General features: G+C 33.1%; 1 protein-coding gene across 47 annotated transcripts in view; it reads right to left on the bottom strand.

Annotated features, from left to right (window-relative positions):
- The window catches only part of LOC145303968 (macoilin-like), a 30,853-nt gene that overhangs the window by 10,241 nt on the left and 6,939 nt on the right, over positions 1-13,673 (bottom strand). For all 47 annotated transcript variants that reach the window (XM_080145687.1, XM_080145638.1, XM_080145644.1 and 44 more), the window contains exons 6-14: positions 12,282-12,408; positions 8,486-8,541; positions 5,647-5,738; positions 4,331-4,418; positions 3,542-3,638; positions 3,138-3,262; positions 1,968-2,101; positions 916-1,130; positions 438-525 (exon numbers count right to left, since the gene is read on the bottom strand). In XM_080145687.1, coding sequence (XP_080001813.1) covers positions 438-525; positions 916-1,130; positions 1,968-2,101; positions 3,138-3,262; positions 3,542-3,638; positions 4,331-4,418; positions 5,647-5,738; positions 8,486-8,541; positions 12,282-12,408 — 1,022 coding nt within the window. The remainder of the gene's footprint in view (positions 1-437; positions 526-915; positions 1,131-1,967; positions 2,102-3,137; positions 3,263-3,541; positions 3,639-4,330; positions 4,419-5,646; positions 5,739-8,485; positions 8,542-12,281; positions 12,409-13,673) is intronic.

The following is a 13,673-nucleotide window of genomic DNA, read 5'->3' as shown; positions in this document are numbered from 1 at the left end:
CACGAACTTTTCTTCAGAGTTCTACTTTGGTCCTCTTTAAAGCGAATGTCATTCCAAATTTCAGTGCTGAAACACTGAAATTTTAAGCTGAATTCCTGTAGTTCTGGTTTCAAAAAGTGTCACAACCGCCCCCTCCCTTTGTTATTTCCTTCCTGAAAAGTTTGCTTGTGGTACCTACTCAGAAGAAGGGACATAGCAGAATCCTGATCACTTATCACAAAAATATTATTGTGAAAATTAAAGGAGGATTTTAAATTTAAAAATTCCTGTTGACACCCGGCTAAAAATCTAGACTTTCACGGTTCACAGATTATAGATTACGACTTTAGGTCTAAAAATTGCCGGATTTGATCTGATTGGGATCGTCATCAGTCTCTGAGATCTTTAAAGACAACTTATCCCCCCGCCCCTCCCTCTTTGTTACTTTTACAACTGACCTGCTAGAAAGCAAACTATTGATTTTCCCCTCGAGAGCATTCTTCTCCACCATTAAGCTTGTTACTTCAGATTTTAGACCTCTCTCACCTTGAAAAGAAATACATATTTATTTCCCAAAGTAACAGGATGCCGGTCTCTGACTCTGTATGTATGCAAGATCGAAAAAATCTCGTAATCGACTGGACTGTTCGTTCTAAGATTGTCAAGGTACTTGTAAATTGGTCCAGGCGAGGTTTTGCACTTTTAAAAGAGGGAATTCGGCAACCCTTAGAGATTATGTTATAAAACATGTATGTTCGGGGTACATTCCTCTCCCCTATGTCTTTTTCTTTTTAATAATTTAAAAATATATTTGGTGGGTATCTCCAGCCTCCACCTTCTACAATCCTAATAAATGCGAATCGACCCTATCCATCTCTTTTTTAAAGTGTCCTTAGAGTCCTTTGGAGGCGTAGCTACTAGTAAAATACAACTTACTACTCATATAGCAAACAATCTGGTCTCTGAGCTCATTCTCCCTGTTCCGCGAGTGCTGCAGGTCGCTCTTCAACCGTTTCATGTCGCTCTCCAGCTTCACCACAACTGGCGAGAGGTCGGTTATTTCACCGTTGGTGGCGGCACCATTGTAGCGGCTGTTATCCTTGGACCTGCGCCCACCACCACCCACCACGCCACCACTCTCCTTACCCCCACTGAAAATATTTTTAAAAGATTAGGTAGGTATTATTTCCATCATTCAATGTCAGGGGTGTATATTTTGCACAAGATTAATTTTTTATCCCCAGCTGCAATTTTTTATATTTTTTTCTCCTAGGTAGTTTTATCAATCAAGGAAGGGGAAAAATGGAAAAATATTTTCAGGACTCTTTACTTTATTCATATTTTTCCCTCTCTCATATAGGTATTCTTTTAGTTTTTTTTCACCAAAACAGGGGAGAAAATAGAAAATTTTTTTTCAGTTCTAATATTTTTTACATCCCCCCCCCCCCCCCCCCAACCACATAATATTCATTTTTTTACCGCCCCCCCCCCCCCTTCAGCAGGGTCAAATTTGCAGAATATACACCCCTGCCATTCATTGCATTGCCTTTGCAACATGAAAAAAGACGACTTCCCTTAAATGCAACAGTACAATTTTTTTTATTTCAAAGTATTGCTAATTCAACCCCTACCCCTGACAGAAATTAATCAGTAATATCTAATTTTCTTCATAGTTTGAACATTTTTATACTAGAAAAAATTCTCGGTTTTCAACATATCTCTACCATTCCCTTTCTATTTTAGTGTTAAAAAGAAAGAAAGTTTTTCTATTCTAGGATGGGTATTTTTTCGAAGGGTGATTTCTCGTGGTATCCCAAAATAAATAGGGCGGTATTATCCTCTTAAAAAATTTTTTTTTTCAAGATTGAAAATTTAAGTACCCCCCCCGACAGCGAACTATGAACTCTGGCCGCAGCGCTCGGCTCCCTAGCCTGCCTAGCCGCAGCGCTCGGCCCCGGCATCTTCCCCATATGTAGTAGGTAACTTACCCATTAGATTTGGAATTAGCTCTTGATGATTTCTCCTTGTTGTTATCTTCCTGAGGCTTATCCCTCTGCTCCATACAGGATACGTCCAGGTCACCCTCGCGAGTACAGACAGACACTTTGGAGGAACTCCCATTCTAAATATAATAATGTTAATTATGCTACATTTTGAAAAGTTTGAAATATGAAGAAATATAAAAGATAACGCGGAAATGTCATACAGGTATGTATCATAAGGTTAAATAATAGAAGGCAAGGGCCAACAGAACTGGTATACATTCTACGATTTTTATTTTATTACTCGTGGAAAATTGTTCATATTACGAAAAGATACATGAATTTTTTGTATTAAATTCAAATCTAGTTTTAGTCAAGCAGATACTAATAGATGGGAAAAAATACAAAATTTAGGTGACCAATACGGCATATTGCTAACAATAATTTGTCTTAAAACCAGTAGGTAGGTATTCAATACAGAGATGATGGGACATTGGACTGTAAATTACACTAGTACCCTAAGTTTTGTAACCTCGTTATCTTATTAGTTCGATAAGCAAGTTCTGTCTTTTGTGTGCAGGTTTTGTCTTTATTGAATTTTTGTTTTGTTGGTTCCAAACTAAAAAGAGTCCAAACTTCTCAGCTAATACTTTTAATTTGTAAAGATGATAAATGATAATATGTTATTACCAGCATTGTGAATGATTGTACAATGTACATCAATTTATAATTCATAGTCTTATCCAGGGTTTCGGATCCGCATTGATTGTATGCGGATCCGGATCCTCAAAATTTGGTCAGTGCGGATCCGGATCCTTGACAATAAAAATAAAATCACCAAATTTTTCAAAAAAATTTTTATTCTTTTATTCGAAGTCAAAAATACTTTAAATTTTCAAGTCTGAACCTAAACCTTAAAGATTGGCTCTCATCAAGAGAATGTCTGAGATTTTATAAAAATTTTGGTAGATTTTTCCACATTTTCCGCATTTTTTTTGAGTCCAAGGATCCGGATCCGCATTTTTTTGCGGATCCGGATCCTTGGACTCAAAAATATGCGGATCCGGATCCTTGGACTCAAAAATATGCGGATCCGGATCCGAAACTCTGGTCTTATCTCTTAAGATCCCTGACCCAACGAGGGGCGCCTACCACCTGCTAATATCTCCTACTTACCCTAGGTACAGGAGAAGCGTCAGGTGGGGGAAGCTGCTTATCAGGCGAACCATTCGCCTTGTCATCCGCCTCGCCCCCGTTCAGGGCAGATATTACCCCATTCGAGATTCTTGGATCCTCTGAACCTTAAATAATAACATAGTTGATTAAAACCTAAGGGTAGGGTTGATTTAATGGACATAGAATAGGTACGTTAAAAATGTAAAAAATTCTCACATACCCTGATAAAATATTTCTCACAGCTAGCTAATATAATTATACCCCCCACCCCCTCCCATGAAAAAACTATTAACCATAATCTGAGGACTATATTAGCAATCTAAATTGACAAAATTGAAAATACATCTAGAAAAAATTATGGTAACTTGGAACAGGACAGACAAAGATTCAAGTTTAAGTTATACCTGGTTTGGGGCTTGGTTCAGGATTGAAGGCTTCGTCCCTAGCCGGACCTTCTGGCAATGCAGAGCGCAACAAAGAATAATACGTTTCATTCTCTTTCTAAAATAGTAACAGACAGTTAGATAGCATATTACTTTGATATTTTAATTATATAAGGTTTATGTTTCACAACTTCCTCATTTTTCGTTCATAAACCCTTTGAAAAACCCTATGAAACTATGAAAAAAATGCTCTCATACTTTCAACTTTTAATACAGTCAGACATAATAATAACATAAAATGTAATGTTTGTAGTCTACAAGAAAAAAATAATACCATATGTATCTAAAAGTTAACTGGCAAACTAGTTATTCGTCAGATGAAAAATCCTCCCTTATAATAATGAAGGTAGGGAACATTGTACTGTAAATTACACTGGTTACAAAAGTTTTCATGAGCACGTTTGTTGACTTATAAACTGTGGGTTAGGGTTGGGCCGGATATCCGGCCATTTTCGATATTCGGCTTGATATAGGATATTGGGATTATTCGGATATCCGACTGATTTCTATTGCCGGATATCCGGTAATTTACCAGATATCCGGACCAACCCTACTTTGATAATTTAATTTTTAATAATTCTTGATTTGTTCAAACTAGCAGTGTAAAAACTATTCAACCAACAATTTTAAACTACAACTTTGTTTATCATCATTGTTAATGTACAACAATTTATTGCTCATTGTCTTAAGATCCCTACTAATATTATTATATTCAAAGTTACTTTACAATGAAGGTAGAAAAGTATTCACCTGTATTTCTTTTTGTCTTCGTTGGCGCATTCTATAGCCAACATAAGACTTAAACCCGAAGCCCAATGTCACCACTGGATAACCAATGCTGAAAATAACAAACAAAATTAATTAAAAGCGAAGCTTTTCTATAATTAGGGTCGGTCCGTCCGTCACAGAGAGATAGCTGTTTTTTTTTGTTAATTTAGGCATGTTAAAATTGTCCAATCGATTTCAAACTTTGCATGGTGATTCCTTTAGTAGTTAGGTACGATTTAGAAAACGTAGCAACTCTATGAAAATTACAAGAATGTCCGTATGTTCATTTTAAACGTGTTGATTTTTTACTTTTTTAACAACAAATTTATATGCGATCTGATTAGATCTGATTTTTGGTATGTTGATTCCTGGGACAACAAAGTATAATCTTATAAGCGAAGCAACTCTATAATCAAGAAGTCTTAAAAATGTAAGTATAACAATAAACATTATCCTGTATCAAGAAGTTTTTCCACAAATTTGCTTACAATTTTGCTTCGACTCTTATACATTTATATTCTGATTATTCAGTTCTGACACTATATAAGTGGTAATGTCCGTTTGTCCTACCGTTTCAGTGCTTCGCTTTTATGGATGTTGTCATCCTTGTTTTTGTAATAAATACATGTCTATAAATCTAGAAATTATGTTCGTACGTTTAAAATTAGAGTAGAACACTAGAGGGAGAAAGGGTTAAATAACTGTATCTCCCCATCGCAACCGCCTTGTGCAACCTTTCTATTGGGCCATTAAAAATCAACCAATGGTATCGCCTATATTAACACAGCCAAGTAGCAAAAATAATTTAGAAGCAGACGAAAGAGGTCTTTGAAAAAGGAAGGGAGGTAGTTGTATGTATATACATCTATACTATAGTTCTGTTCGTTTATCAATAATAATTTTAAGATTATCAATTTTATTAAGGACGCATCGATTGGATGGATTATTGATATTGAGTCTGATTGACCATCTAAAGCAACTAATCTTTTGGAGATATTGGTAAGTCAGATTGGCAATCTATGGTTTAAAATCTATTGAACGGCTTATTTGAGTTTGAGTGACAATCTATGATAATAACTTAAACTCAGATGGTTTATTGTCTGATTTTATTTACATTAGAAGGATTATAGTGTTTGGTAAACCGACAACGACAATAAATGTATTGGGCGGATTGATGTGTTTAATTGATTGTGTAATAAATACTAACGGAAATATAGAGTATTAAGTATTGTGAACGAATTTTTGTGTCCTAGTGAGCATCAAGGCTAATAAATCTATTGGCTGTACAGTACACTTACCAATGAGCTGCAAAAGGTCTACAAAGATCCAGATGGAAAGGAAGATTTTTCAGGTCCACATGAAGCTTGTAATCGCGTAGTCTTACGGCAGCCTACAAAATAAAGTTATAACATTGTGCTAAAAAGGGCAATGTGATTTAACATCCATTGACTTGTTACTGTATATTTGGAATTTTGCCACTCTCCAACGACATTCATATATAGATATTCAGACTTAAGTCCCCCTATTTTCATTGTTTAGATCCATATGATACGGAATTATTTTTATTGTGTCATGCATATACTGTTCTGAATGCAGAAATCAAAAGTTCCTCTATCATATTTTATGGTTTACTTTATTTTAAACAATTACAGCATTGACTCTTGTGCACTTACAAGTATATTATCGTTTTATATTATAACAATGCCATAGTTTTTTTTTATGAGAAAAAATTATCAAATTGTACCTACTATACAAATTGAAGTACCCTTAAAAACAATAACGATGTGCTATCAATGTCGCATATTGATTTATCAATTAAGTGTTTTAAAAATGTATTTGCAACTTAACAAAATAACCAGAGACTTGTTTAATAATCAAAGTGAACCAAAAAGGTGCTGTTCTGTCGTAGCAATCTGTGGTCCTTTGACTTGTTATTAAAATATAATTAGCGGAAATGATAGCACACACTAAAATCACAAGCCTTAACGTATTTTATTGCTCTATGTAGTATTAATTTTAATATGACTCATTAGGATTTCTTTTTCAAGAATGAAGGAACAATGATTATTACTAGGGATTTAAAGGGATAAGACAATGGCCGAACAATTGATGTAATTCCCAATGATATATCACAAAATTACCCCTTCTGTAAAATAAAATTAGTGGTTGAAACGTTTGAACACAAAACTTAATGAACGAACCAATCAAAATTCACTGTAGTCCCCAAAGTTGTTAAACCAAGAATAAGAAAGAGTTATTATAAAACTTTGGGGACTAGTGTAATAAACAGCCTATGGTCCCCTATGTCTGCAAATATTACGCACAATTGTATTTATTTATGAATGAATGTTTAATTTAGATGTAAATGGATATTGGAAGCGAGAATCCCATGACAATAATCTTAGATTGATAAGCTTCGCGCACAGCTGAATGTACGCTGTTATATTACAAGTTGACCTACAATTCTCGTGGAAGTTACTCAATTATTATATCACTTTAGCCTTTAGTTTTAGCATGTGTTACAAATCAATCCCCCCTATTTAATGGCACTCTTATATGAATTGCTTGATTGCGAAGTTTTGACTTTTTAAACAACTTTTTATTCTCTTAATTCCTGTGATTTTTTGGTTTCACAAAAAAATACAATTTATTACAATTATCGATAATAACCATATTCCACTTTAAATTAGATTCAAACAAAATCCTATAGGGGGGGGGGGGGGCAAGAAGGACAATATTACTAGTCCCCAAACTTTTATAATAATGTTTTATTAATCGTTGACATTTATGGGGACTTAAATTGAATTTTCAAATGATTGGTTCATTAAGTTGAGTATCAAAAACGATTAAACCACTATTTGTGAACTACAAAAGTGGAATTTTGTGCTTCAACATTGGGGATGTAATTGTACACTAATTTATCGGCCATTGTCTAATTCCTGATAAACATCATAATATAATAATCTTTCTTTTAAGTAAGGACTATGTTTCTTATAAATGTTAAAATGGACATACATGGAGATGCGATCCCCAAATTTCAAAATTCTTTGAACGTACGAATAAGACTTTTACAGAAATGCTTCGCATCTAGTCCACTTACCTATGTTTACCATATAAGAGTTGAATCTGAATATTTGATTGACGTGCCATGGCAATTATCGAGCGCAACTCAGGCACGAGATACAATTACTCTAGCTAGCCCTAAGGCACTTTTTATATGTTTTTAAGTATTTATTAGCCTATCTTTACCAATATAATAACTTATATGGGTAACGCTAGCCTAATCATGGTAAACTGTATGTGATTGATTATTGTTATATGCTTATTAAAACATTATGTTTATTGTTAAAGTAACCATGTAACCACTTTGTTCTAGTATGTATGCCTACAACCATAGTTTGATTTACGTCACAAGTTTAACATACAAACACTTTATTAAACAGACAAGGGCTTAGATCCTTATTAATAGTTGATGTTATAACTTGCACTTCTTAAAATATCTCAGTTATTTATTGACTCTCTAACCATCAAGTTCTTCTGGCTTTAAAGGTAATGACTTAGTTGTTTGGCATGCATTGTAGTTTAAATTTAGGACCCTCGGTACTTAGCATGAATTGAGCTTAGGCCTTATGTTAGAGATCTAACACTTAGCACAATTCAATGCTTTGGACTTAGGGCAATTTTCTGTCCTACACTACTTATGATTATTATCACTTATCCTGTAAATACTTTCATACTTAACTTATTCACTTGTAATGTAAATACACTTTATAAAACCATCTTCCTTTTTGAGTGCTTAATATACTTATATGATATAGATCGAATACCATAACCAACCATTTATTCTTAGTTTAAAGCAATATAATAACTCGCGTGGGTCTTTGTTGAGCTACCACGGGCTCAACCAAATTCGTATTATACTTGTGGGAATAGAGGGATAAGCATTCTAAATTGACAAACCGACGATGAGAATGTCTATGTGTATTGCAGTAAAAGTAGGATTTTTAGTAGTAGTCATAGAAGAGCGATCTCCATACCATAATATTGGACAAGCGCCCCATTCGCACAACCATACATACATTGAATATTCTTGTTATAGAGAAGCTGTGCTATTATAAAAAGGAAAATAAAACTCACCTCTATGTAAACAAAAAGCAACCATAGAAACACCGTTGGCAGACAAATACCTTTTTCTAAACAATTAAAAACTAAAAAATTAAAAACTATTAATATAATATCTTAGCTAATTCTAAAGCTACAGGTTTGGTTTTTAAGTTAATCATCCAGGCAAGGAAGGAACATTGGACTGTAAATTGCACTGAGGTGGATTCTTAAAAAAATTGCCCCACTAATTGCTTAGTGGGGCAAAATTGTTTTCGTGAAAAATCCTCCAAAATAACATAAAAAATCTACAAATTTTTTTTTTAAATCTTGTGTTAATAACCCTTATATGATTTTGTTTAATCTTTGTAGATTTTAAATGTGATTTTGGTGGATTTTTCACAAAAACAATTTTGCCCCACTAAGCGATTAGTGGGGCAAATTTTTTTTTAAGAATCCACCTCAGGTCTGGTACCCAAAGTTTTATATCTTGGTTGTCATCTTAGGGGATGTATAACAATTTATCGTCTATTGTTTTGTCCATTCAGATCCTTGATTTTATAATGCAAAATGATATAAGATCTTTAAAAAAATCTCGCAATTAAACCAAACAAAAAATTACATCCATTTATAAAAAGTAACAGGATGTTTGTCTGTGTGTGTGTGTAGCAAAGAATCTCGCTAACCGCTGAACTGATGTGGTTCTTCTTTACGGTGAGACTTCTCATAGGTCCAGGTAAGTTTAAAAGATGCTCTTTTTGGTAAGAAATATAGAGAAGAATTCTTAATTAATTCAATAGAAAGTTATAAACCGGATAGCAACAGCAAATCTTAAATCTTTATATTTTCTTTAGTTTCTAACTGTTCAATATAATATTTGATAATATTATTGACTCTCAATTTCTCTATTATTTCATCTTAATAACAGGATGTTAGGCGAGTGTCAGGGAGGAGAACATTGGACTCTAAATTACATGGTACCCATAGTTTTATATCAGTGTTATCTTTTACATAGGCATTTAGATTGGTTGGTCCAAACTTTTCAACCAATAATTCTAGTCTTCAGAAGATATTATATTGTTTATTATCATGGGAAATGTACATCAATTAATCGTTCATTGTCTTATTTCTTACGATCACTGGGTTGCTATGAACATTGGAAGTTTTAGCAGAGAAGGGGCAAGGGGGGGGGGGCTTTTCTTCGGAAAATTTAGCGCCATAGAAAGCTAACTTCAGATATTATCTTTTACAGGTAAAATGTTGCTTATAGCCAAATTTTAATCATTAGATCGATTAGATCATTTGTCAAGTTAATCATAAATATTATTATATACAATAAATTTTGTAGGTACGCATTATTAAGATAAAAAATCAATAAAAGATTCAATGAAGTAGAGAGTAAACAAGTAAAGGTGTTATTGTGAAACTGTAAATTTTTTATATTGATCTATATAATATGATATATATGACCAAAAATAGATTTAGAAATACAACAGCACTATTCCGTTAGAATTATTTTATGGTGTTATATACTATTTACACATGCGCGCATCAATGAAAAATTTAAAATTTAAGCTTTATTAGGTTAGATTTGGTTCAACTAACCTAATAAAGATTAACTTTCTTTGATGCGCGCATGCCACATAACGTCTCAAATAGTAAATAACATCATAACATAATTCTAACGGAACAGCACTACAAAATTTTTACGTGTAAAACTTAAAAACTGATAAAATCTGCATTTTGTCGCTATTTCTTTTGAGAATGTACACTGTAAATTATATGCCAAAATAACTAGCCTTCAAACTTGAAAAAAGAATAAAACTCATCCACCTTTTGTAATTTGCATAATTGGTTAATTAATAGTGTAAAGGAAACAGGTTGTTAAGGGATAAGATGAGACAGTGGACGATAAATTGATATACATCCCCAATTATGATAAAAAAAAACTTACGCCTTCTGTAGAATTAAATTGATTTCAAAGTTTGAATACTACTGGTCAAAATCCATTAAATGTACCCAAAAAATTTTTAAGTCAACGAATAAGATATCATGGTTATAGTATTTTGGGTAAAAGTGTAATTTACAGCCCATTGTCCCCATTGCCCCAGCAAACAGTTTTTTTTTGCCTCTAGTTTTTAAGTTCTATATACAATGCTCAAACAAGAGAAGACTAGGGGAAATGAAAGTAATAATCAAGGATCTAAAGGGATAAGACAATGGTTAATAAATTGATGTACAACCCCAATGATGATACACAAAATTACCCATTCTGTATAATAAAATTAGTGGTTGAAAAGTTTAGACACTCGACTTAATAAATCAACCAATTAAAATTCATTAGAAGTCCCCAAAGTTTTAAAGCAAACTGTTATTATAAAACAATGGGTACTAGTGTAATAATACATTAAACAGCCCATTGTTCTTTCCTTTCTGGTAAAAATAGATTATTATTTCCAGATTTTTTAATCATATTAATGAGAGCAAAAGTGTGTAAAGAAATATTTGGAGGGAATATTATATAAGACGTTTTTCCAAAACAACTAAAATCTTTATTGGTTGATTCAAACACACAGGGTCCAAACTTTAAAAAAAAAATAATTTGATATACAAAAGGGGATAATTTGGTTTATTATAATTCGGGGTGATATGATATGACATACATGATATGTTTAGTAACCACTAGACCGAGCTATTTTTCTTTAACAAAATTTTGTCAATAATGAAAGAACACTATGATATTATTGATCTGAACCTTGTTATAAAAAGATTATCTTTTTAGTTTGATTATAACATAAAGATTAATATAAGTGCGTTTTCGTGCTTTCTTTATTCATATCAAAGGATAAAATTGCCGCATTTTAAATTACGGTTTTTTAAGCGCAGCTGTTCTACTATCCTCAAAAATAAAATAGTTAAAAACCTTCCCTGAACCTATAAGTAGATTCATTATAATTTATAAAGTTCAAAGTTTTTGTATGAAGCTTAAGATTTCAATAACTGCATAACTGATTTGGTTCTTCTCTGTCCCAAGACAATATTTTAGATTATTATAATTTTGTTTTAATCCTTGGGATGCTTTTAGGCTATTTTTCCTCCTTTTCAATACAGAGCCTTTAGATGCTAGAGAGCAGTCGCTAGTTTTAGTAAAAACGGTTGGTGAGATCCAAAGTTACAGACACACACACACACACAGAAAGACGTACATCCAGTTACTTTTTCATAAGGATTTTGGGTGGCATTTTATAGAAACACCTAAATTTTATGCCAACGAATGAAAAAATGTGATTATAAAACCTTGGTTACCAATATGCCAGGGGTGTATATTCTGCACAAGATTTATTTTTTTTCCCCTGCTACAAATTTTGTTATTTTTTTTCCCCCCTAGTTTTTCTCACCAAGAAGGGGGGAAAATGGAAAAATATTTAAAGAACTCTATATTTTATTTATTTTATCCCTCCTACCACATATTTTTTTTGGTTTTTTCACCAAGGAGGGGGGGGGGGGAAATGGAAAAAATGTTTTCAGTTTTCCTAATTTTTACATTTTTTTTCCCTCCAACCACTTATTTTTTATTTCCCACCCCCCCCCCCCCCCCTGAGCAGGGGATCCCATGTAGAATATACACCCCTGCAATATGCTTCAGCAATCCCTAATAAGTTAAAACCACCTCCCCCCTGACCAACACTAGCGCAGCTACTATATAATTACCTGTATGCCAAACATACTGGACCCAGACATAAGTACTTGCAGCAAAGAATAGCCAGTGTACAGGTATGAACATAGAGAAAGACACATAGACATCCTGTTACTTTAAAACAAGAATAATTACCTGTATGCCAAACATACTGGACCCAGACATAAGTACTCGCAGCAAAGAACAGCCAGTGTACAGGTATGAAGAGGAAACAAATCATGTCGGAGGTCAAGGCTATGCAGATAAAGAATACTGAAAAGGCCTAAAATAAGATATTTTAAATTAGAATACTTTCTATCTACGTGCCTATTGAGCACTAAAACCCCTCCCCCTTATTTTTTTTGAAAATAAAAGGTTGATTTTTTTCCTTATGCCTACCCCGCTCGGGGTTATAACCTTTCAATTTTTTTTTTGATTAGGAGGGAGAGGTAATCCTCAAAAGCACTTTCGAGCGAAACTGCTAAAATTAGGCGAGACCTTTATTACGTGATCTACACTACCCCCTTCCCCCCCCATCTCTTATTTAGAGAAAGAGTAACATAAATATTTTATGCAATTTTCTAAAAAAAATAAAGTATATTTTGTGAATTCTTTATCATTGATTGACATAGCAAACTAAGACTATAATCTTCTTTCTAGAGTTTATCTTTTTTATTTATTATGCAGATTAGGTTTTTATTAGTAGCGCAGCTACTCCAAATATTAACTGTCTGTCAGTTGGTTTTGTACGTGTATTTGTCCGTATAATTCAAACCTTGCAACAAATACAAGAAACTATGTTTTCACATCTAATAATAAAAGCTTAAGATTTCATTAAATAAGTGCATATTTTTCTGTTTTTCTAAATGTATTAATCTTGTTCTTGCTATGCTGCTAGTGGACGTAAACATTATCGTTTTTTGATATATACTAGCGCATAACTCCCTAGAGACCTTTAGGGGCATTTACGGGATGGAGTAAAAAAAATATGGGGGAGCCTTACTTTCCAGGGGAGGAAGGTGGAACCCTCCCTTTTAAAATTGTTTTAAATCTCCCCAGGACCTATAAGTAGCTTCATTGTAAAGGAGGGAGAATCATATCGGCTCTGCAATTACCGAGATCCTTCGATACACACATGCTGTTAACTTTTATATAATAAAATATTTTCATAATTAAGAAGTCTACAAATCAATTAAGTTAAAAATAATATTAGTTTTATAGTAAATAATCTACTATTGCCATTTAAAATTGACTAGAAAAGGTTAAACATAATGACATTTAGTAAACAATGACAATAATGGTAATATTTATTTTTAACAAGAATCAAAACAGACCAAAACACCCAAGACTTTATTTTAAATGTTTTTTCTATCTACAAACATGTCTCTATCTCTATATGCTTATTTATCTATCTATATATACTTACAAGTCCTTGATATTTGAAGCTGTCATAAATAGATCTGACTAGCAACCAGAACTAAACATGTAGATATCTAACTATCTATCTATCTTTATATCTTAGTATCTATCTATCTATCTATCTATCTA

This window comes from Acartia tonsa, chromosome 13, assembly GCF_053477335.1.
Source record: "Acartia tonsa isolate MP-2025a chromosome 13, ASM5347733v1, whole genome shotgun sequence".
Taxonomy (NCBI): domain Eukaryota; kingdom Metazoa; phylum Arthropoda; class Copepoda; order Calanoida; family Acartiidae; genus Acartia; species Acartia tonsa.
Note: the sequence above shows the minus strand (reverse complement) of the source record. Positions and strands in the feature narration are given on the sequence as shown.